We start from the raw sequence: 24,651 nt of genomic DNA, 5'->3' as shown, positions 1-24,651 counted from the left end.
TGATTTTTTTTGTAAATACCATTATTCTTCAGAAAAACATAACGCCTATTTTAAAAACTACTTTAAAGAGCAATCATTATCAAAGCTAAAATGATACATGGTGAGCAGCAATGAAAATATTATCCGCACATTAAATGCATTTAGAAAAGAGGACAAATTTCTTTATAGATAAGACAAGAAAGATGCTAAGTGCCTTCAAGCAAAACTTTAAAGCAAGCATCTTTGTTGGCAAGTTACTAAAACACAAACTTAGCCCTATCATTAGTTGCTAGTATGGTCCACCCATGCGCCTATTATACTATTGTTCCAAAGTTGTTGATGTGGCTAACTCACATGGATAAGGCTAAAAGTAAGAGTAACAAGGTAAGAAGCCCTTATGATGCAATGACCTTATAGGCAAAATCTTTTAACCCATGTGACTTAAATTGATCACATGGCTATATCCGACTATAACACACGCTTACACACACGTGAACGTGCATGCGCGGGCACGGCGTGCAAGAGCATGACATGCCGAGAGTGGACGAGAAGGAGCAGGACAATGATAAGGTAGTGCTCCAGAACGAAAGAGTTGGAAAGTGCCCCAAGCCGGGCGTTAAGGGCGTCCAATTGAAGAATGATGCTGGGTGAAGAAATTCGAGGGGAGGAAAGAGACAAACCCCTTGGAAGGGGTGGGTTGACGTGGCACAGAGGGGGTGGAACTTGGAAGGGCTTTCTAGAAGAAGGGCTTATTTACATAGGGCCTCCCGTTTCCTCACAAGAAGCCGGATTGCTGCGGGAGCTGCGGAGCTGCAGCAGGCTCACCATAGCCTCGCCTGCCCCTTCATGTTTGAGCTTTCCTCCTTAGGTAATCTCTGGGCTTGTTCGTTTCCTCACAATTGGTCTAGAAATGCCTTGGCCTTGTTCATTCATGCTCCGTTTTTCGCGGGTGGTACAGAAAATTATTAGGATGAATTGCTGCTGGCGAGCTGCTCTGAGATATAGGATTTGAGGGTTCTCTCGTTTATGGGCTTTTGAGACCCTAGCCAATCGGGTAGTAGACGTCTGGGGCGAGCGAAGGGATTGGGTCAATCGAGGGTGGCTTGTGAGTGTCCTCGTCAATTGTTTTTTTAACGCAGAGCTTTTGCTTTCAACGTCAATTCAATCAATCACAAGATGATTGATTCAACTCGATTCCTCATCTGCGTGAGGGTTTAGGAAGTCGTTATGAGTTGAGGTTGAAACGCAGAGCTTTTGCTCCACGTCGAGTTTATGCGCATAGTTTAATGAATTCCTGACATCTCCTGACTAAGGCTGTGATGCAGGTTCTTGAAGCTTCGCCTGGTGCTGGATTAAAGCATGCAGGGGGCTGTGACCCTAGGAAGCTCATCAGGCTTGAATGCTACGACAGCCGCTTCAGTATCTCGGCTTCGTGATGGAGTTACGCAAACTCTCTCATATTTTTGGCCCTCCAGAAATCACGTCTTTCATCAAAAGGTGTCATTTGACTGACGGTTTAATACTGAGTTTGCTGTCGACGGCTATGTTGGGTGGTTGGCCTAACGCTCTTTACTTTCTGTACTATTAGACCATCTTGCTTCAAAGAAAATTGTCAGAGAAATCTGTACTTGGGACGACCACAGGGGTTTTCAGGCCTATCATTGCAATGGCAGATGCTACAACCAATGGCAGCAGTAAACCGATTGCACCCCTACAGCCGGAATCCCCGAGTGGACAGTTTCTAGTGGAATTGCTTCAGAGTCATCCCCATCTCTTTTCTGCTGCTGCAGAGCAACAGCTGGAGAAGCTAGCAGAAGATAGAGATGCTACTAATGGTCAAGAGCAATCCAATACATTGGGAAGTGAGCTGATCCTATATAAGTAGGGAAACCTAACTCTGTTCTCCAGATTAGTGTTAATGTAGCTCTTGAATTTACGAGTTGGGCGCCAAGCTTGCGATTGAGCACCTGGGCCCTTTGGTTTGCCACGCTTGTAATGAAGTTTTTAATTTTTGAAGAAGAACGGCTAGAATTGCCAAGTGGCTACCATCATTCAATTGCGCAAAGTGTTTCACACAGCTAAAGAAGTCAGACTTAAGCTGTTTGGAAACAATTGCGTTGTATGTTTATGTCTTTCTTTTTGCCTAAATTATTATGGATTTTTACAGGAGGATAGCAGAGCTGAGAGCCCAGGAAAGGCGCAAAAGCCTTGAGGAAATCATGTATGCAATTGTTTCTCAAAGGTTCGTTGAAGCTGGAATTTCCATGGTCCCAACAATTGCTTCAGTCACAGGAAATCAGCGAGTTGATAATTGGCCGGTGCAAGATAAAGAACTTGAAGCTGTACACTCAGATGAAGTGCTTGAGATGATACGGGAGCACTTGGTTATTGTTCTGGGGGGAAGAGGTGCATCTGACGCTATTGAGCAGAGTACGACGGCACAGATTAGTAAGCTGCGCATGGGACGTGTATATGCAGCTTCAGTAGTTTATGGATACTTTTTAAGACGGGTAGATCAACGGTTTCAGTTGGAGAAGAGTATGAAGGTCCCTTCCCCACACTTGATTGAGGCAGATCAAGCAAATTCACATGACTTGGAGGGTAACGAAAACAACGAGCATGATGGCCTGGTGGCTGAAGTTGTTACTGCCATTTCCTCCATTGTGGTAACAGGTGCATTGAAGCAAGATCCACTCTCTGTTGGGGCTGGAAGACCAGGCATGAAGGCAAGCCGCTTGCGGGCGTATGTGATGTCTTTTGGTGCTGAAACTTTACATCGATCTGCAACTATTAGGTCAAAAGAAAGCGTGAGTGTCATCGAGAAACACACAGAAGCTCTTTTTGGAAAGCCAGAGATCAAGATGACTCGAGGTGGCTCAATGGCTGTGGCCAAAGATGAAATCATTTTGTTAAGCTTCTCAGGGCTGAGGAGACTAATCTTAGAGGCAGTTACTTTTGGCAGATTTCTTTGGGATGTGGAAACATACGTTGACACTCATTACAACATTGTGGCATGATGCAAGTCTATTTACTTCCAGCCATTGCAATAGCCCATTTACATCAATGTGGTTTCGGTTTGTAATGTCCTTTTTTTCAGATTTATGTAGCTTTGTCTTTCAAAAGACGGAGCCTTGTGCACTATAATGTATGCTGTGTTTATCGTTGAGGAATGTGAGTGGTTTTTGTAAGCAAGGAGTTTGAAATCAATCTTTGATTCAGTGGCACGTGTACATTTGGTTCTCTCAGGGTAAACAACATATGTCAGCTTAGGCTGGTGTAAACTATAGTCGTGTAGAATATGTAGATATGTTTCAAGAAGTGTGACTTGAAGGTTTCAAACCGAGGAAGTCTTTAAGGATGATTCCTTCCGACTATTGCAAACGGAACAGAGACAGAAGGAGCAGAAGAATAACAGAAACAACCAAAGCGGCCATGTAGGTGGAGGTGTGTTCCTGTATTTTACATGTGGCAACAAGCAGCTTCAATCAAAGTTTTGAACTATATGGTGAGGCTGGGCATGTAGGCTAGCCGCGTATCTAATCTCATTGATACTGAGAAATTTACACCAATCATGGAGTCCAAAGAAAGTTTGTGTCATCCACAAACACACAGAGTTGGGAAGCTGCATATTTACATGTGTTTCTGTGCCTGCAGCAGAACTAAGTTTTATATTCCGAGGGTTGAGGAGATAGTTATAGGGGCAGTTGCTTTGTCAGCTTTCTTATGACATATGCTAACACTCATGATGACATTGGCACTATGAGAATGCCTGCACTTGTAAGCTAGTGAAATAGCCCATTGGTGGCATTAATTTGGTTCTGTGCTCTGAAGTCTACTTGCTTTTTGTAAGACTCCTGGTTTTGGTCTCTTAACATAGTGAGAAGCGAATTGAAAAGTTTGTGTGATATTGATAGTATTGACAGCTGCATCATTTGAATATCAAATTTTGAAAGTGGTACAGTGTGCATTTCTAGTAGACTGACGAATGCCTACAGACGGACTGCAGAAATGATTGATTGAATGCCTCCCCCAAAGGGCCCTTTTCTAGGGACTGGTCTGCCCCCTGGCAGACCAGGCTTGTCTGTAAAACCTGCCTGATTGGCCCAAGATCTGGACCAGGTTTGCTGCCAATTTGGTCTGACATGGTCAATCCAGGCTGCCTACAGGGCTTTGTAATGCCCTGCTACATGTAAGATTGTAAGAGGTTTCCGTGGCAGGAGGTTGTCTGATGTCTTGTGACAGTGACTCATCTAATGTTTTAACCAAAATAGAATTCCGTATTCGGAATCACACCATTGGTATTGGCGTAACTTAATTGCTCTCGTGGTTCTCAGTGTAGCATCAACCTTCAAAAATAGTCTAGAAATGCTTGCAGAAAACAGAGGAACTTTGGAGGGTTGCTACCTCACATCACAAAGCATCATCAAGTAGAGGGCATTTGCTGCGCAATCAAAGGTACTTGGAAGTAGAAGACTCAGTGCAAGTCTCAGACCAAATGAAGCTTCACACCTCCAGGGGCAGCAGCATCTTCTCTGCCTCCAAAAACATGTCTTCTTTAAAACCCGACTGGTTTTTCTGTAGTTTCTCCTCATTCCCTCGACCATTTGCCCTCAAAATTCACCAGCAAGTAGCCCATAGGGTCGCCTAAGTGCACCTCAGACCGTTTTTTAAATGGTGGCTCCAGCAAGCTGTATCATTAGAAATGGTGCGGGATAGGGCGAGTGTAAGCACGGGCTGTAGAGGCTGGCATAATCCTTCAATTCCTCTCAAGTGGAAGTGCGCCTTAACTAGGGGAATCTACACCTGAAAGGACTGGAGCAATGGCTCAAGAGAACAAGCACTTGGAAATTTCGTGGGAAGAAGAGAAAGAAAAGCTTCAAAAACTTCATGGTGAAGAAGATGATGACATGGCACTCAAGGAGGTATCAAGGAGAGTGAACCAAGGCTCTAATACCACATGTTGGAGTTGCAAGGAGGATTGAGCAAGTGAAGCAAAAGAGAGTTTATTCAAGAGAGACAGACCCAATATATAGGCTCCAGTTACATCTAGTAGTGACATCACATGAGCTTAGTAGAGCATCTAGATCCACAAATCTCTCTATCAGTCCATAATTCTCTCAATCACACACCATACACCTAGATTCACTCAATCACACCCACTGACACCTATCTAGGCACACCATGTGTTCACGCACTCACAACCTTAGACCTTAGGACTGTAGATCCCATTACATCAATTTGTCCTTCACTAATCAGTGCAATTAGTAGCAGATTTCTTGATCTCAACAATTAGTTTAGCTGGTAAAAGTAGTTGTTCACCACTGGTACTTTGTAGATATGAGAGCAGCTGACAAAATCAGATGGCAGGTAGCAACTACGTGTCAAATGTTTCACAAGACAGCAAGAGTAAGAGAAATTGCGACTTAGGAGGTAAGAAGCTCTGGTTATAGCAGGGAAATTGTGCACAAACAGTGTATGTGTGCGCGTGGAATGGGATACCTCCATTGGGGGAAGGACCTATAAATAGGGCTGCCAAACGGCCGACCCTGGGGATACCAAGTGGTCGACCTAGGGTCAGATCAGGTTGGTTGACCTGACCCTGGTCAGGTTGGTTGACAAGACCTTGGTCAGTTGATTAACTCAACTAGGGTTAGCCGAACTTGGTGGCTTGGTTATAGCCCCAGCCTGCTGGCCCAATCCTTGGGAAAATATCCCTAGATACAGCCTCAAACAAGCCCCAAACTTGGAGAAAATACTCCTCATGTCCAGGACGGGCACATCCATAGAGAAGCCTTCACTCATGAGATGACCTAAATTCTAATAGCCTCTCTGCAACTCACAATGTGCACATAGTCCAAAGAAGAAAGCTGATGAAGATGCAACCATTGACCCTCTAGCACCGCAAATACTAGAATCATGATCCCCAAAAACACAATGCCACCACAAACAGTAAGAGATTTTCTTGGTTTTGATTTCCCCATACCAGTGTGCAATGAATTTCAAGTAAAGAATGATGAACTGTAGAGCAAACCATGCCCAATATCTCTTGGTAAGCACATCATGTCCAGAACAATAAACTCAGTACACATCCTAAGCTATGTATAAGCAATGAATTTCACACACATCTAGCCCATGGCTCCTTTTTTTACTTACCTTATCTCCTAGATTTCAGTCGAAGGGGCTGCTGTCAGTTCTTGAGCAAGAGCTGCCCTTGAATCACCGGACTTGTTTGAAGATGTGAAATCGAACCTGGGTATAGATTTGCAACAGCTAGGAGCTCTGATAGGCAATTCGCAATCCAATCTGGCACACTAGGATCAAATAGGAGTTGATACTGGCCTTCTGGAGTAAATCACAATCTCCTAGTACTAATGGCACTCAAGTTTTGGACATGGAGATTAGTGAGAAACCCTAATCGCAGCAGCATGCCAGGCTCTGGGCGCTGGAAAATGAATCGCAATAATAATTGGAGAGAATTCCCGTGTTGGAATCAGCCACGCATCACTGAGGGGAAGGCGTGGAAGATCTAAGAAAAAAGTGAATTGCACAAGAAGAGGCGTCTGGGAGATAGAGGAGAAGATAGTACACCCCCTCTTTATTGCAATAGAATAAACTTTGTACAACTGATTTGCACCTACTGGAAGGTCTATGCCCGCCACAACACTCCGGATATTTGGTTTAGTCCTTTGCAGAAATATTCCACCAATGTTTCGTTGGTCAGTCTTTTTGGCTGCATCCACTCGTGCATTCACTCTATGTCCCCCACAACAGCCCGGATGTTTGGTTTAGTCCTTTGCAGAAATATTCCGCCAATGTTTCGTTGGTCGGTCTTTAGCTGCATCCACTCGTGCATCCAAATTTTGGAACTACTACTGGACATAATCTTCAATTGAAAGTTTCTAGCTCCTGTAGCTTTTTCTGGACATCATTGGGAGTCTTTCCCCTCTTGAATCGTACGAGGAACAATGTCTTACATCATAATTATGGAAATGCTCGACACCATATCTTTTGTCTGAAATTTCTTCTTTTTCAGTGGCTCTTTTGTCCAAGTTCTCTGCTTCCTCCTCAAAATCCTCAGTGGCCACGTAATCCAAATCTTCCAAGGCTAGTAGGTTGTGGTGGTATTCCTTCCTCTGTTGTTTGAGCGGGGTTAAATGGCAATAGACGATTGATTCTTCTTAGATCCAAGATGCTCATTCCACCAATGATAGTGGTCTTCAAATTTCTCCTTAATCGATCTTTTGGTCTTTTCATGTCCGAGTCATCTGAGAATGCCATTTGAAATGCTTCTTCCACCCTTGGTGGGTTGTCGGGTTCAATTTCGGCACTTATTATTCTCTGATCGTCATTTTGCTACTGCAATCACTCTCTCTTGAATCAAACTTGCAAAGCATGTTCTTTGGGGTTCCTGTGCTTGGTTCTTTGGTATGGTCCATCACCACAAAGCAAAGGGATTCTTGGTTACCTATATATAGGATCATGTTGTTGCATGAAATTTCAATAAAATGTATGAGCCATACAACTTCATGAGCAGCTTGACTCACTAATATTTCCTTCGCTTCTGTGCTAGACTCATGCGACACATCCTTGCTTCTTGCATGACCAACTCACTACTCCACCTCTAATCAAGGACACATCCAGAAGTGGATTTCCTTGTGCTAGGATCCCAAACCAATTGACATCTGAAAAATCCAACTGCTTCATTTCCATCAGTAGATGATCTGTGAATCATCATTCTACACTTTTATCATGGTTTTAAAGGCTGAAATTGATGTGATATAGATCGTCTTAAGTTCTTTTTCAATGTGCATTTTTTCCATTCCTACAGCTCTATTGTCCTTGTCTTTTCTCTGACTTTTTCTTCACAAGCACGTGTCCTACACTTGGTTGACTGCACCTTTTCCCATTGACTGTATTTTATGTGTAAATGTGCATGTAATTGTAAGCTTTGAAAATAATAATTCAAGCAAAGCTGAAGCAAGAAAGTAAGATGTTTACCAAAAGATCTACAAGAAAGCTAGCAAGTAACAGACAAGCCAAAGCAAAATAAAATAAGAAAGCCATGCAATTTCTTTGACATTCCTACAACCATATAAGAGACAGCTCTATTGTCCTCATCTTCTTTGCTTTTCTTGTGCAAGGCAAGCACTATGGCATTGCTGAAGAGGCTACTTTGTCTCATGTACTCCTAGCTTATGGACCAATTCTATTGTTGTAAGCATCTTACTATCTTTATTTTGTTAGCTTTTGGCTTGTCTGTTTCTTGTTGTCTTTCTTCCAGATCTTTCTAAGATGGCTTACTTTCTTCGCTCAGCTTTTCTTGATTTATTATTTTCAAAGCTTACAATTACATGCACATTTACACATAAAAAGTTAATAAGGAAAAGCAAGATGAACTCTTATAAAGCCAATGGCGTTGCAACACATGCAAACAGAAAGAGAGTTAATAAAACTTTGTGAGAAGAAGCAAGCAAATGTTGTCTTGACCCAAAAAACGGACACACAAGTGAGCCACTTTTTATCGTGCTATTTTTCAAATAATATATATGATTATGTAAATCATATTGTCAGTATGCTTTCTTTTCCTACAAGAGTTCTATTACACTTAATAGGTCTCTTGATGCATTTTTGCAACTGGACATATGCATGACTGCATACATGCACCCTTTCTTGGATGTTCTAGACACACGTAGCAATACATAAGATTAATGTAGCATCTGTACTTACATTCTATCAATAGTCGTGGGCACACACACATATATATATGTTTCACATATTGCATTCTTAGACCATTGACCATATTTGCTTATACTCATGCTCATTCGTCTTCACTTTAGGCATGCAATTCATGTAGCTAATAAAAAGTTAATGGAGTACAGGCAGTGCTACTGGGCACCTCATGTTGTTGACAAGTAATCGAAGATCTCCACTTCAAAATAGGACGTCGTACAAAAGCAGCCTCTTCAACCATGCCACATTGCCCAGAAATGGACAGCATTCATACCACCAATATGGGCTATGCAATGGGCAATACAAAGTGGAGCAATTTCTTCTACTCTTCCGCTTCATTCAAAGAATTTCTTTGCCACTTCATAACTAAGCATGACCAAGAGATAATGGGAATCTCACTCCTGTTACTACTACTATCCTAGATAAGTGGTCTAGGATAAGTTTAAATTAGGACTATCCTCCAATTCCATATACCCTAGCCTCTAGACCAACTAGAAGGGCACCCGCTATCAAGAATGAAATGTTGCCATGTGACGTTCCCCACATCACCCAACCCTGCACTTTCAAAAACTAGATGATGGTGGGATGGGCAAACAGAAATACCATTTGCATATAATGGGAGCACTTAGTTCCATTCCTACCCTATTTCCACCCATGTGCCAAGAGAGCACCTCCCCGCCATGAGTGCTAGCAAAAGCCACTAAAGCCATCTTTACTCCACATGATTGTAGCACACCTGGTTTTTTTAAGAGGTGGCCTGAGATCACAACGATTTTTCCAAATTCGCTACATGAGTGAAATAAAATCTGAAATAGTGGTCAAAGATGTCCTTTCGAACTATGTCACCCCTCCTCTTCCAGTATTTTTTTAACACTACCTAGGGGTAGTATTGTAGCATCAATGGGCTAGTTACAACAGAACTTGCATTGCCTGGAAAACTTCCCACCAAACTGGTGGTGCTTGTGTTACTTGGGGAGGTGCTCTAGGCTACTCCATCTCAAATATTTCCAAAAGAAAACAAACACCCAAGGTCCTTCCCAATATATTTGCTCACTTGTAAATCAAAATCGTTGGGGATAGTATGTTGCTTTGATGTCAATACGGGTTCCGGCCTTTGTACATATTGCCTTTGACATCTCAGACAGAAATCTGCCAGCATCTCTCACATTCAGCCCAACTGTTTACTGAACACTGTCAGGGAAGAGAATCCTGGCTCCAATCAAAAGATGCAGTGCCATAGACAAACCTCATCCACGTGCCAGAACTGCCCAACAAAGCCAGCTTCTCAGAATTACAATGTTTTTTAATAAAACAGAATCCATGTGTAAGCCGATGGAACAACCAATTCCTGATATTAAACAGGTAGGTATCATGACCAAAAAAAAGTAATAGCTTCTGCCAAGGGATTGAATAAGGCATTCTGTATTGGCCAGCATAGGAGACTTTACTACAGTTGACTAACCAGAACGCGCAATCCTTATTGCATTATAACATGACTTGAGCCCATTTGTTATTAATTCTCTGGTCATTTTAGAAAGGTTAGATTCCGCAAAGATGTGGGGAGGTAGCCTGACTCCTTCACAAGGCCTGCAAATGTAGACCTCAGATGAGAAGGCACAGGTTCATTGTGCCCGTCTTGGACCACCTTCTGTGCTGATTGGAAAGCTTGGGACATGGCAACAGATTTGGGGGCCATTGACAGATAGACTACACATTGAGTCAAATGTGAACTGCAGTCTTTCATGCCTAGAAACTGGCAAGCTTGATAGCAAGCAACTGCCTGCACAAGAGCTTGAGGATCTGCCATGCCTATTTCTTCACTGGCAAATTTCAAAAGGCTGTTAGCTACCTTAAGCGACCCATCACTCTTTTCCAGTGCCCTTGCAAGCCAGTATATGCCAGCATTGCCGTCTCCCCCCCTGATGGACTTCAGCAGGGCAGTTATAAGATCTGTGTCACTCTCCTCGTGAAGCTTTTCAAGAACCACGAGAGGCCATTGAACAGCTTCCTTGGCATCTGCCATAGTCACTACTAAAGTAGTCCCAACACCTGCTTGAGTGGCAGTTCTCATACCAAAATCATCACCTACACCCCTTTTGTCCCCTTTGTCTCCTCCTCCTCTCCCTTCCTTGTCCATATCAGGGTTTGAAATTTGTGCTTCTGTATCCCTGCTTATGCCATACGTCACCTGTTTTCCACCTTCAAACCTCTTGAAAGGCTTGGCATACTCTTCCTCACTAAACTGAAAATGTCCCTTTAAATGTTCCAACACGTTCAGTTGAACATCTCTCCTTGTGACGCTAATGCTTCCGGTGATCCTCTCCCTCTCAGCTGCCACCTTGTGAGGGATCTCATCAGCATCTAAAGGTGCTGTGGTTTTCCATTCAGCCTCAGTTTTCTGCCTGGCCTTTACTTTGCCAAGAGCTATGTACACAGCAGCTTCTAAAGCGCTCAGAGCTACCCGGGCATCCCCTTGTGCAGCCGAGGCAAGAAATTGAATGACTTCATCCTCGGTTGTCACAATTTCTATCCCAGAAACGTCTCCCACTGACACTAACACACCTCTCTCCTTATCACAAATTGCCCGCTCCAAGACCGTGCAAAGATGATCTGGCTGCAGCTTCTTCAGTGTGAAAATACGGCATCGCAACAACAGAGTACAGATTGATTCAGCAGCAGGATTCTCCGCTGTAGCCCCAATGAAAATGACATAGCCTTCTTCAATTGCAAGGAGCACACATTCCTGCTGGGATTTACTAAATCTGCTCACCTGTTCAACAAATAAGACGGTGCGTTGCCCAAATTTTCTGGCGTGCTTGGCTTCGTCTAGGATCTCTTGGATTTCAGTAGTCCCTGACATTGCCGAAGAAAGTGCCACGAATCTACATGATGCGCTTCTAGCGATCAATCTGGCAAGAGAGGTCTTTCCCGTGCCCGGAGGGCCACCAAAGATGATGCAGGGCATGCTCTCCGAATCTAGCAAGTAACGAAGGACGCCCTGTGGCCCGAGCAAATGCTCCTGGCCGAGTATTTCAGCAATGGAGGTCGGCCGCATCCTTTCCGCCAGTGATGCCAGGCATTTTCCTTTGACCCCAACTGCAATGGGCGAGGGAGTGGACTGCAATCTCACGTTGGTTGTATCAGACTCATCTTGCCGCTTCCTTTTGTGATGAGCATCTTGCACCAACCCGCTTGACACAAGCCAGTCCATGGAGCTGGGAAGCGAATTGTGCACTCGTTTCTCCATGGTCGATGCCACTCCCACCGAAAATCCGACTCCAAAAGGGGCTGCCTTTTCTCCTCCTCCTCTTCCTCCACCCAGCAGACTGTTGCCCCGAATAGACGAGCTCGGAAGCAGAGATTCCATAGGCAACAGAGGCGATTCGAGCTCTTCCTCTTCTCCCCCTTTCGCACCACCCAACTCGCTCCCCTCGGCTTCTTCCGCAGGACATTGCTGCTGCTGCGCTCCCGATCGCCTGTCCAGCAGCCATTTCGTGGCCTTCAGAGTTGACTTGCCTCCTGTCGCGGCCAGGGCCTGCTTCGCCAGATCATGAGGCGACTCCATATCCGCCAAGGAATTGTCGATTGCCCCTCCTTGCATTCTCACCGATCAGGCCTGAGCATACCCGCTGCTGTCCGTGCGTACCCCGCAGCCGTACGGAGGAAACTCCATTTTCGGCGCAAATCCCAATCTTGCCATAGTCACAGAAATCGGGCTCGGGCGATGGAGCTTCTTACAACCAACCTACGCATTTTGGAGGCAGAATCTACTCCACCGACTTCCGAACCCGCGGATACAGGCATAGCAGCGCGCAGAGAATTCCAAACCCGAAATTCGCAACGAAATTGTCGAGCTCAAGCGGCATGAGGGAGCTGCCAGTGCCGAAGAAGCGTGAGAGCAATAGAAAGTTGGGAATGAAGGGAGGAAGGGGAGGGGAAAGCAGGAGAGAGGGGAGGGCTGAGCAAGGGCAAGGGATGGTGAGAAGACAACTGTGGATTCCATAGAAGCCATGACAGTGAGCTTGATGAAATGCCAGAGCTTTGAGATTGTTGAGGTCCGCCATAGCCAGGAGCTTCAAGTACAGTTCAGACTGATATGATCTTGCCTTGACAACTAGCAACCTCCTTTCTTTAGTCTTTCCCACATGGCCACCTTCCATTCACGTGCTTTGCACAGAAAACATTCTCAAAATTTTGACGAAAATTCTGCAGATTTTTTAGCTTGCATCTTAACTCTATTTGCCTACCAATCTTGCAGATTTTACAAAATTGAAATGAAAATGTTGCAAGTTCTTTGTACATAGTTTGCAGGTTTTCTGTGAATGCTCTTAGCATTAGAAAACAGTTGCCCTTTTTGTCATACCACCTCACAAGATCTCAATCACATAGGGCTTACTTCTAAAGTAATTTGGGATTCAAGTTTTGTTGTATCTCTATTAGGTTCCCTTCTTTTATTTGCAACCACAAGCTCTTAGTTTTGAGGACAATCAAATCTGAGAAAGAGCAATGTTACAAGAGGAGCTCCTTACATACATGGCATATATTTGCTAGAGACGGCCTTCCCTTTGGAGACTAAAATGGTGAAGGAAACTCATCAAATCATCATGAGAAAGTCTTCTCTCTATGTTTCAAGTAGGCCTAGGTTATGTGAGAAGGACAAAGCCACATAAATAACCAAGTCGGCTCCAAAGCCTATTGATGACAAGTTGGCTAAGCGCTCTTGGCCAGTGCACACCTCACTTGGATCACTTTTGTAGCTCTTGTCATACATCTTATCCATATCCACTTGTAAACTTCATTTATGTCCAACAAAGGACCTACAACCTTTAGACTTCCAGTCAGTCACCTGTCCACTCCCAGATTATGTGCAAATTATTGCACTTCACTTCGAAAAAGTAAGGGTGACGATTGGAAGTAATAAAAAGAGTGACATGCATTGACAAAGATTAAGGTTGCCAACACCATTCTAAAAGCTAAAAGTTAAAGTATCAAAGTATAAGAGAAGATAAATCATAATTAACATTAACTTTGGACTCAATTAGAGTCCACACTTGGAGCCAAAAGTTGATTTCCCACAACTAAACTTATACTTAAAAGAAGACAACTCCCATTGCAAAAAAGGTTTTAATACAAAAACTCATCAGAATAGTGGTCTACCATGATGAGTTTTTTTGAAATGAATTGCACAAGTACCCACCACAATGTGAAGAACCAACCACCCATTAGGCGAGAACCTTGAAGGTCTACATGTCCCTTTTTCACAACCTTGAAGGTTTACATGTCCCTTTTGGGGGTGAAGTAGAAGCATATTGCACATCCTTGGCAAGAACCTTGAAGGTTTACATGTCCCTTTTTGACAACCTTTTTTGGGGTGAAGTAGAAGCATATTGCAGATCAAGATGTTTTGCATTGTTTGAAAGATTGATTAATACAAGTCTTGTTAACAATTTGATAAGCTTCTTTGTAACACTACCATCAATGTCATATTGCACATCAAGGTGTTACGCATTGTTTGAAAGATTTATTAATATAACTCTTTGTAACATTTTGATCAGCTTCTTTGTAACACTACCATCAATGTCCAAGTTTACAATAAGGGGAGTCCTAACTATCACAAATACTAAAAAAGAGTTAATTTAGTACAACAGTCTCATGTTTAAAAGTTAAAGGAAATTCGATCAAGTCTACCTATGAAGAGATTGATACCTTGGGACTCATTCAAGCTCTCTCTTTGGATGGGGAGCTTCATTTACATTTGTTTGGGAGGGGAAGCCCTATCATCTGATATAGTCTCCATTAGAAGGTACAATGGGTCAATCCACGATGAAGACAAGGGCAACTAAATTTGGCATTGTAGGTGCATTCATTTCTACTTCGAAGTATCTATCTCACAAGCCGTATCAATTGATACCTCTTTCATGCTTATGTGATGTCAAGACTTTTGTTGCTTATAATGCAACGTGGGTACATATACCCTTGGACCATATCCAGTTGAAAAGTTGGGAAAAGAATCATTAGGATGGCTCACACACGTTAATGGTTGTAGCATGGGTCTTGGTTGGGTCTCTCGCTTCAAAGGTATGGGTTTAAGAAAGATAAATGATTCTAAATTGGTCGAAACATCCATGGTTCATAAGGTGTAGGTTGGGACTCTTGCCTTCAAAGGTATGGGTTTAAGAAAGATAAAGGATTCCAAAACTTGTCAAAGCATCCATGGTTCATAAGGAGGTACAAGAGTAAGAGATAAGACATAACCTACTATGCCAACTTTGTGGGAAAGGGTTTATATGTTTCCTAATTTATGAGGTTGAGGGTTTAAAAGTTGTATATGGGTTTCCTAATATTCACTTTTGACAAACCTATTTGACTTGAAGCATGCATCAAACTTGATGCACGAAGAGCTTGGGACTTTCTTTAAACCATAATGTGCTTTCTTCAATGTGTATACCATATGCTCTTTTCATGTCACCATTAAATCTTTTCATTCCACCTCACATCCTCGTAGTTATCGCACTGTTTACCTCGTCTTGAAGATCTCCATTGAGAAAAATCACTTTGATGGATTGACAAATTTAAAGTATGCAATTTCAATCTAATTCTTGTCATTATAATTGTTCGTGAAAAGCTGCCTTAAAATATTCTGATTTGATTGATAATGATACTTTGCAAACCAATGTTTCTTTGCATCTTTTTGCTATGCCATTTGTCTTAAGTTTGTTGATTTCATAAACCCATTTGCAACTAGTAATGTTTTTGTATAGATGAGGTTCTACAAGCTCCCATGACTTGTTCTCCATTATGCTTTTATATTCTTACCCCATGGCCTAAACCTTTAAAAGATGCTAGCTCTTTTAGATTTGACAATAGTAGCATAGATCTTGATGTCCATGCAATAGATAGATAGATCTTGATCATGTCCATGTCAAGCGCTTGCTTCTTTTGCCAGTTTTCTAACCCATTTGGATTGAGTTTTTGAAGTCGATGTCGGCTTATCCACTTTGGATCAAGGTTTTGAAGTTAATGTAGGCATATCCACTTTGGATTGAGGCTAATCCTCTTTCAAATTTGACAATAGTTAGAATAGATCATGATTTCCACGTAAAGCCTTTCCTTCTTTTGCCAGCTTTATAACCCTTTTCCAACCCATTTGGATTGAGGCTATAGGCTTATCTAGGTTTTGAGGTTGATGTAAGACGTTCCATGTTTTTCTCTTTCTTTTGAAGACGAGTTAATGTTGCCTTACTTGACCCAATGTTTGAGATGGTAGCTGATCTAGGGCAACATTCTAAGTTGCCTATAACTTACACATCTACTTGATTGCTTCTCCTATGTTTAGCTACATCATACATTTCTTTGTTCAGACATCTCTATTGTAAAACACCTTTGTGGTGGTTGTGAATTACAATACAATTTATACTCCGTTTTGGTTGTGAATTACAATACAATTTGTATTTCTTTTTCTCCTCTCTGTATTCAACAAATATTCAATTCTCACTCTTGGAGGCAAAGCAATATCTTTGATCCTTGTGAATATGGAAATTTTCTTTAAAACCAAAAACTTGGACATGTTCACCATTGTCTTGACTCTTGTCCATGTCTCTTCTAATGCCATACCTTTGAGTGCACATGTCAATGAATAATTATTGCTTATTGCTTCTTCTACCAAAAGCCATATTGATTATCGCTGGCTTTGACCTACAATCTTTTGCCTTGTAGCGTTTTTTTATATAGTTGTAACATATCATGTTCGGTTTACAATTTTCTAAGTTATTGTTCTTCTACTAACAAGTCCATTCCTTATGGGTTCTTCTTGAGTTGACGAAAGTGCCATAAGATCATTTGATGCAATTTTCTCCTCTATCAATGATTGCTACCTTCATTTTCTTAAATAAAGGGGGTTGAACTTATCTCAATCTTCTCCAAAACCTCTAGATCATCTAAAATGTATGGGGATTAAACTTCTCACAATCTGCGCCACAAACTCTAGATCTTCTAATCATGAGCCAATGTCTACAAACTTATCTTTGACAATGCACATTTGAATCATATGTTTAATGTAGCTTACCTTCAGATGAGGAATCAAGTCTCAATATCATTCTTGTTTATGTGTAAAGAGAACGTATGAAAAGAGTCTTTTAAGGACATGTGAGCATCACTTAAGCCCATTAAGGCATAAATAAATTCCACATTTTGTTCAAAGTATAAAACAATGTGTAGAGTAGCATATTATTGTCTTCTCTTCTCTTTGCATCTACTCCTTCACATGTAATTTTCCATATTGTGTGTGGGTCAATTGTACAAATCCTAACCCCACCCTTCATCTTGATGAGGTCTCAAATCAATTTGCAAGGCCTTGTCTTTCACCATTATCATGTAGATAATTTTTGTAGAGGATTAATCCTCTAAACTACTCCAAAAAGCTCCATAATTTGACATCTTAAGTTATGATTGGTTGACACTTTAATGGTTTTCAAGTTCTCTCAAGTTTTTCTTACATGTGTGTGTGCGTGTGTGTGTGCACGTGCGCATGCACTCATGTACATTCCTATATATGGGCATGCATGCATGTGCACATGAGAGAGAGAGAGAGAGAGAGAGAGAGAGAGAGAGAGAGAGAGAGAGAGAGAGAGAGAGAGAGAGAGAGAGAGAGAGAGAGAGAGAGAGAGAGAGAGAGAGAGAGAGAGAGAGAGAGAGAGAGTCAAATTTCTTACACTCCTATCGTTCTAAAAATTGAGAATAAACAATGAAAAGGCCTCTAATAACTTACTTGCAGGAAACCTTTCCTCAATTTCATTACACATTGATGTTTTAAATCTTGAATACATGCATGACCTCTTCCATAGATCCACTTCAAGTTCATGTTTACAACTTCTTTATTGTTTCCAAGGTCTCTATCATCGCAAACCATGTTTGGGAAAAGTTAGATCTCCAACAATTCAAGAGGATAGCCTAAAGGAAGCAACGAAGATATTGAGGTCATTAACATTTGAAAAGGAGCTTGTTGTGGAATAGAAGTCACTTACAAGTCTCACACATCTTATGGAGCCAAGAGATAATTTTTGGGTGCTTCATTATAGACTAAAGGAGCTCCTACCTTATTAGTGAGCTCAAAGACTATAGAAGCTTTCAATTATTGAACCCCCACATTGAAGGGAGCCAACGATGAAGAAAAGTTGAAAGGTGAGGAAGGAAAAGCAAAATAAGGGTGAAGTAATCCATGGGCCAAAGTCCAAATCATCTGAATTGAAGCATAATAGAGCCATAGGAGCAATAGTTTGTGCATCAGGTGAGAAAGTCACAAGGGAATTTCAATAATAGTCTCTATGGAAATTCTCGTTGAAGTCATAGTAGCAGGAATATTTGAAGGAAGTTAGGCTATCTCAGTGCCAAAATACATGGCTAGGATTACAAGCATAAAGAGAAAGAGAGAGAGAGAGAGAAAGAGAGAGAGAGATTTAATGGATGAGTAGCCATTTCCAAGTTGGTATGAGTTGTTGATGCATTAGCATTGTACTCAGTGGGTGACATGCATAAATATGACACAATACATTGTAGAGATGGGGTAGAGAGAAAGGTGGGTATGTAGCTTCAACAACTATGACCCTTGGATGCCTCTAGCATCCCCCGAGCGATCTCGTAGTTCCTACGGGGTGGGGGCAATGGGATTGGTCCATGGATTCTAGTTCCTTTTGCCACATCGTGCTCAGGGTGTTGAAGAGAGATAGTCCATCAGGTTGTTTGCAACATCCAGCTCGATCCTTTTCCCTAGGGATCCGGATGAGGTAACCTCAAGGGAGCCGCCAACTCCAACTATTATTTACGTACGATCCATAATGGATCTAACCCATTTGCAGAAGAAGAATGTGTGTTCATGAGGGGATGTGGGAGAGGAACGTGTGTTTTGAGTGCGACAATGTTGTTTTTATTAGCTCACATGGTATTAAGCAATGAATGGAACTCCCTTTTTTCTAAATAGTATTTAAGACATTTTGCTTTGAATATGGGCCTTATCACCTTGTTCAAGTTCCCCTTTCTGCAATACATCCTCTACCTCAACTAGAACTAGGCCCACAATAGAATCTGATTGCAAAACCATCAGGGCCTCCTTGTTGAGTCTAAGTGAGTATCGCATCCATCTTTAATGATAAAGAGTGGTTACAAGCATCCCATTTCCTAATTTTTGTCACAATATCCCAAACTCAGAACTACAGCATCCCATCTGGCATAGGGGTACTGATCTTGGACCTTTTGGCCATCCATGTGCTATGCACCATCTGAAAAAACTTCACACTACAAAGATACTTCTTACTAAGTTTGAATGGGGCATCAAAGGACCCACCCAATTTATGAGGAAATGAGAATTTCCAAAATACCAAAACATGATCTGAGATACAAGATAATAGCAAAATCTCACCTCCCATGGGAGCGCACATCCACCAATGCTCATCGAAGGACTAGAACTAATAGATTTTCCCTACTCTAACCTCCCCCCTCCCATGATCATTCCAAGAGAATCTACTTAATCCCTCTATATCAAACTCTGCAATCAACAAGACCCTATTCAAGCACAAACTTTTCCCATCACTCCAAATCTACATCTGACATTAGCCTACTTGAGTCTAGCTTTGCCTTCTTTTTTTCCAACAACCTTCCATGACTCATGTTTAATAGGCCCAAATATCTTACTAGGATCTTCGCAAAAGTCGCTCCTCTCCTACTCATGAGTAGGTTTTGATGGAACTTGCTTTTATACCCTAGTACTTCTTTAGATTGCCATCATCCTTTACATGCCTTTTTTCTTCTCTTCAAGTGCCAATGCCACATATTGGGCTCTATCTAGGTAGTTTTTGGCAAAATGGCATATTTTCCCATTCATTAGGGAAGTAACCAAAGCAAGTTTGTTGTAGATAGACGTTCCCATTCACTAGATTGACCTCAAAAAAATATAAAGTGTCTTGAGATCTCTCCCATAAAATCCACAGACACTTAAGGCCAGGAATCTACTTGACCCCACAAGTAAAACAAAGGGAAGGAAACAGAGCAAATTTGTTGTAGATAGACCTTCCCATTCACTAGATTGAACTCAACAATATATAAAGTGTCTTGAGATCTATCCCATAAAATCCACACACTTAGAGCCAAGAATCCGACTTGCCCCCACATGTAAGACAAGGAGACCCTTTTCCAAAGGACATGTAATCCATTCAACATCAGTCCCCCTAGCTTTGTAGCTACATTTAGAAAATCGATCCATACATTGCAGTCATGATAAATATTCATTAATCTTTAAAAAATAGGCTTCAAGGGATTGCCAATATCGGGAGCCCTGTCAAACAAAGAAGTGTGACCAAATAACTAATTATAAAACCCTTCAGAGCTACACCTTGGCAGCCTTTTCCAAGAAACAAAGCAATATAGCTATCGATAGGCAGATCACATTCATATTCCCAAAACTGTTCCAAGAGAAATATTTATTTCTCCATATTTTTTAAATACCTTTTAGCTCCACTCTAAGTGTGCCCACTTTCTATTAAAGACTCAAAAGTCATCCAAGAAGATTGCAAAAAATTTGTTGGCCTAGTCATGGATTATCTCCACCACGAAGCACTGAAATGTCAATGGCATGTTCTTCAAATTAAATGGCATGAGCTTGCTCGAATACAGCCCCCATTTAGTGATGAGCATCATCTTCTCCCAGTATTCTTTGGCCAGGGTTATTTGGATGTACCTATTGCATGCATCCATGAATGAATACATTTTGAGGCCAAGAATGGCTCTTTGATGGTCTACTCATTGAATTGTTGTAGTCGATGGAGACTCACAGTTTGCCATTTTTCTTATGCACGATAACGATTGGGAATAGCCAATCACTATAATAGAGAAACCTTACCTCAAGAGCAATTTGTCTATCTTGGCCTTCACAAACTTCACATAGTTGGGATTCATTCGGTATCAGTTGCTAAATGGATTTCACATGGAGGATGAGTGGGATTTGATCTTGCATTAGGACCGGCAGAATCCCCTTCAGGGTCGTGCATTTTGATGCGAATAAAACTTTGTACTCTTGAAAGCGTACTTTGGCAACTATGAGGGATTCAAAGGGAAGCTCTTCATTGATCTAAATTGCATTTAGTTTCTTGCTTGATCCCACATTAATTTTGCAAACTACATGTCATTCAAGGCTCGCCCATGATCACTAACTTGTTGGATTTGGCTAGCAGATTGTTCTTTGACTTTGAGATGGCCTTCCTCATTGGTGAAACCTTCAAGAAAAGCCATGTGTGGCTCTTTGTCTTTATGTCTCCATTGTACCAGTACTCTAAATGCATCCATCGTTGTGATTGATACAATGTTCATAGTGAGTGGCTTCTCTTTGATGTCAAAGTCATAGTCTTCCTTAACATCAAGACACTTTGGCTTGCACTCCTTTATCATGCCCTTACTCATGGGTATACACACTTCCTTTCCTTCTTAAGTTGTGGTCAAGACTTTGTTGCCGTAGTCAAGAAGGACCTTCGCAACCTTTAGCCATAGTTACCCCAATAGCATCGACTACCCTTCTTTGTGCTCGATTTTTCCTACGAGGAATGTCACCATGAAGTAAGCTCCTCAAATATTGATGTAGATGTCCTTGAGCATCCCCACTGTCAAAACTAGTCTTACATCTACCATGTTGATCTTGAATGGGAAGCCTTCAATTGCCTCATCTTGATCTTGTTTTGAAATTCATTTGAGATAATGTTGACCCTGACAAAATATGAAGAGGTGAGAGGAGAAGAGTGGAGATGAGGAGAGAGGGCACAACTAGAGAGAACACCACAAATGACTAACTGTACGACTAACTGTACACTAGATTTAGTTGAAAATGTAGAATATATACAAACCCATTTAGGGTTAGGGTTAGGGCATCTAACCCTTTCCTTTATAGCACTCTATATGTGTTAGTGCTATGCACATATACAAACCCATTTAGGTCTAGGGTTAGGGCATCTAACCCTTTCCTTTATAGCACTCTATATGTGTTAGTGCTATGCACATGTAATCACATGATGTTGAGTGTGGTCTCTCAACACCTTCCCTCAAGATCAACATCATAAAGTAGGACTTCCCTCAAGATGATTTCTGGAGAATCGAAGAAGGACTGAGCATTACATTCCATCACACCCCTTTAATGGGAATGTCCTTCCTCTGTGTCAAACCAAGAGCTTGTCGATGTTTCTCAAAAAGCTCTTTACCGAGTGGTTTGGTAAAGATGTCTTCAACATTCTCTTTGCTATCACAATGCTGCAGTGATGTCACATTTGTCCATGCTATCTCAATACATTTCTGATGAAAAGATATTCGGAACTGCACAATCAAGATCCTCAGTGCATGTAGCTTCAAACTAAGGTCCACCCAACAAAATTGGATAGTCATTCATTTCCATTGAGAAGGCAATCAAACTTATAGCGTAATGTATTCCAATGATATCGATGACTACATTCAAGAGCATACTTTTGGGCTCTACTAGTGGTTGCTCTCCAATGCACACTAACACTAAGAAGTGATCAAATTTCAAATTCTTGACCTTCAACTACTTGGACATGTCTTTGATGACAATATTGACTTCTAAGCCACCATCCACAAGGCATCCACAATCATATCCGATACATTCTATGTTTTTATTCTAAAAATAATGACTAGAAAATCCTCATCCACTATATGTGCATCAATGACCAGAATGGTCACAAGTGAACCCACATGTTGGGGTTGTTTCTCCTTGGCTTACAGCTTCTATAGAAAGAATGATTGAGAACATGGAGCAAGCTACAAATTTTCAGCAATCCTAAGGCTAACCTTCATACTATAGATGGTTTCCCATGCTTGGATCATCTCTGAACTTGGGTACTTGGCAATACTTGACTCAATCTCATGGGCGTGCACAATGAGGCTTTGTCTAGCTTAGTGGATTGTAGGACCAAGTGTGGGTTTGATGGCAAGTCCATTGGAGGTGCCTTCCCTTTTAATTCTCTAACAAGCTTGGATGCCACCTATTACTTCTCCTTCTAGTTGATATCCTTGGTTTTCGATGGGCCCTTCTCATAACCCTCCACTAGGCCTTAAGACCTAGTAGTTGCATTGGCTTCGAGGGAGTATGTTACTTCTACCAACATAGCTTGGAACTCAAAATCAATTTCCCTTCATCCTACATTTCTTTTGAGTAGTTTGAGGTGCTCCAACCATAATTTCCACTTAGCCTTAGTATGACCGTGTTCTCCCCAAAAGTAGCATTAGATCTATGGTAGTCTCTCTTTTTTTTCTTTTTCCTTTTTACCTTTGCCTTTACCTCGGTAGGCATCCATCTTTGAGCTTAGTATCCTATGCCACCTAGTTGACACCATATTGTGTGTTTTACCATACCCACACTTGGAATCATCATGCCAAAATTTAGTAGAGGTGTTGTAGTACTTGGTTCAACAGTTATCTTTACTGTATCCTTGCTAAGAACACTTGTTACACCACTTCTTGCTCAAACCATGTTTATGATGGATACCCAATTCCTTCAAGGCCTTCTTGAGCTTGGGCTTCAAATCATCCTTCTTATATGAGGAATCGTCCTCATTATTCTCCTCATTTCTTTATTCCTCTTTGCGATATCTTTAGAAATTAGCTTTATTTTGCCCTTATGTATACATTTGGGAAAATATTGTGCAGCAACACTTTCCTTCCATGAAGGAGAAGGTAAGCTCCAAAAATTCTTATAAAACTCTATAGGTTATAAATTTATCCCTAGATTTTTCCACTATCTATAGCATCTAGTGTGGGATTTTTTCCTAATTGACTTGAATGTTTCCTTGGTGTCTCTTAATCTTCCCTACTTTATCTTCATTCATCCTACCTTGTTCTTGTATCCTCACCTCTTTTTTAATAATCCTTAATAGTTGTTGAGATTGAATGTCTCCTTGTTTGAATATAGCTTGTAACATTTCAATTTTTGGTTCAGAAATCCATTTTATTGTCTCTTATTTTAGCTCTATTTTCCCTTGTCCTTTTGAGAAGTTTCTAAAAACATAACTATTTTGAGTTGCTTTGTTCTACCCAGAATGAATCAATCTCACCTATTACATGTAGTTCCATTAGTCAAGAATCTATGCCTTGTGTGAATTAATGATCCACTTCCAAATTTTGGGTTTGTCACTTTTTAAAACATGCCAAGGAATTATGGAATTCAAACATCACTATCCTTGGTGTAGATTGTTATCATTATTTCAAATTTTGCATTTCTATGTCTTGTAGGAAATAATCACCGACTTCCATATTTGTGGGTTTGTCACTTTTCAAAACCTGATAATGATTATAAAACTTAAACATTGTTATCATCTTGGTGCCCCAAATCATCTAGTATCATGGCCCACTTTAGCCAAGGCCTGCATAGGCATCATCCTCCATTGCTATGATTATCACACTAATAGTGTTGCAAATGCCACCAATATGTATGCATACATCCTTGACCATACATTTGTGGGAAAATGGAATTGATCTATCATGATGGCTCAATCTTGATTCTTTAAAATCCTTGAGCAGAATCTTCTTCATTGAGTCCTTGGAGGTGATGTTGAATCATGACTGATCATCACTGATTACATCCTTAATGGTCGTATTGCTCAATTTCATTGAGATTTTGAGCACCATATTAGTGACTAAGGGTGTATTGGCTTGTGTTAGCAGTGGCAAGGCTATTGATTATTCTTGAAAATTCTCTTCAAACAAATGTAAGTGCAAAGTTAAGTAGCCACCATCTCTTTTGCACAACTAGTCGACCTCTTTGCCAAGAAATGGGGCACATGAGGAGTTTTAGGGCAAGCTACCAGGGGAGATGATCCCTCCTCACATTGTGAGGCTCAAGAAAGTATAGGGGTCTTCTTGTTGTAACAAAAAGTGAAAAATTCTAGTGCCCCCAAG

The 24,651-nt window shown here is 41.3% G+C and overlaps 2 protein-coding genes across 3 annotated transcripts; one reads left to right on the top strand and one right to left on the bottom strand.

Moving 5' to 3' along the window:
- Positions 1–694: 694 nt before the first annotated feature.
- LOC147904073 (UV-B-induced protein At3g17800, chloroplastic-like) lies at positions 695–3,769 on the top strand. 2 transcript variants are annotated; one of them, XM_087370381.1, is made up of 4 exons: positions 695–847; positions 1,305–1,476; positions 1,568–1,860; positions 2,147–3,769. In XM_087370381.1, exons 2-4 carry the CDS (start codon positions 1,339–1,341, stop codon positions 2,994–2,996), a joined length of 1,281 nt encoding a protein of 426 aa, XP_087226507.1. In that variant the 5' UTR covers positions 695–847; positions 1,305–1,338; the 3' UTR covers positions 2,997–3,769. The 2 variants fall into 2 exon arrangements, with proteins under 2 accessions (XP_087226507.1, XP_087226515.1); XM_087370389.1 differs by having other exon boundaries at positions 737–847; positions 1,293–1,476.
- Positions 3,770–9,722: 5,953 nt separating this feature from the next.
- On the bottom strand, positions 9,723–12,894 carry LOC147904072 (uncharacterized). Its single transcript, XM_087370375.1, has 2 exons — positions 11,480–12,894; positions 9,723–11,332 (listed from the first exon to the last, which is right to left on the bottom strand). The coding sequence occupies exons 1-2, from the start codon at positions 12,308–12,310 to the stop codon at positions 10,235–10,237; spliced, it is 1,929 nt and encodes a 642-aa protein (XP_087226501.1). The 5' UTR covers positions 12,311–12,894; the 3' UTR covers positions 9,723–10,234.
- Positions 12,895–24,651: the final 11,757 nt, after the last annotated feature.

The sequence above is a fragment of the Dipteris shenzhenensis genome, chromosome 3, assembly GCF_047967505.1.
Source record: "Dipteris shenzhenensis isolate YYH24624 ecotype China chromosome 3, Dip_SZ_1.0, whole genome shotgun sequence".
Lineage (NCBI taxonomy): Eukaryota > Viridiplantae > Streptophyta > Polypodiopsida > Gleicheniales > Dipteridaceae > Dipteris > Dipteris shenzhenensis.
This window is presented reverse-complemented; position numbering and strand designations above follow the sequence as displayed.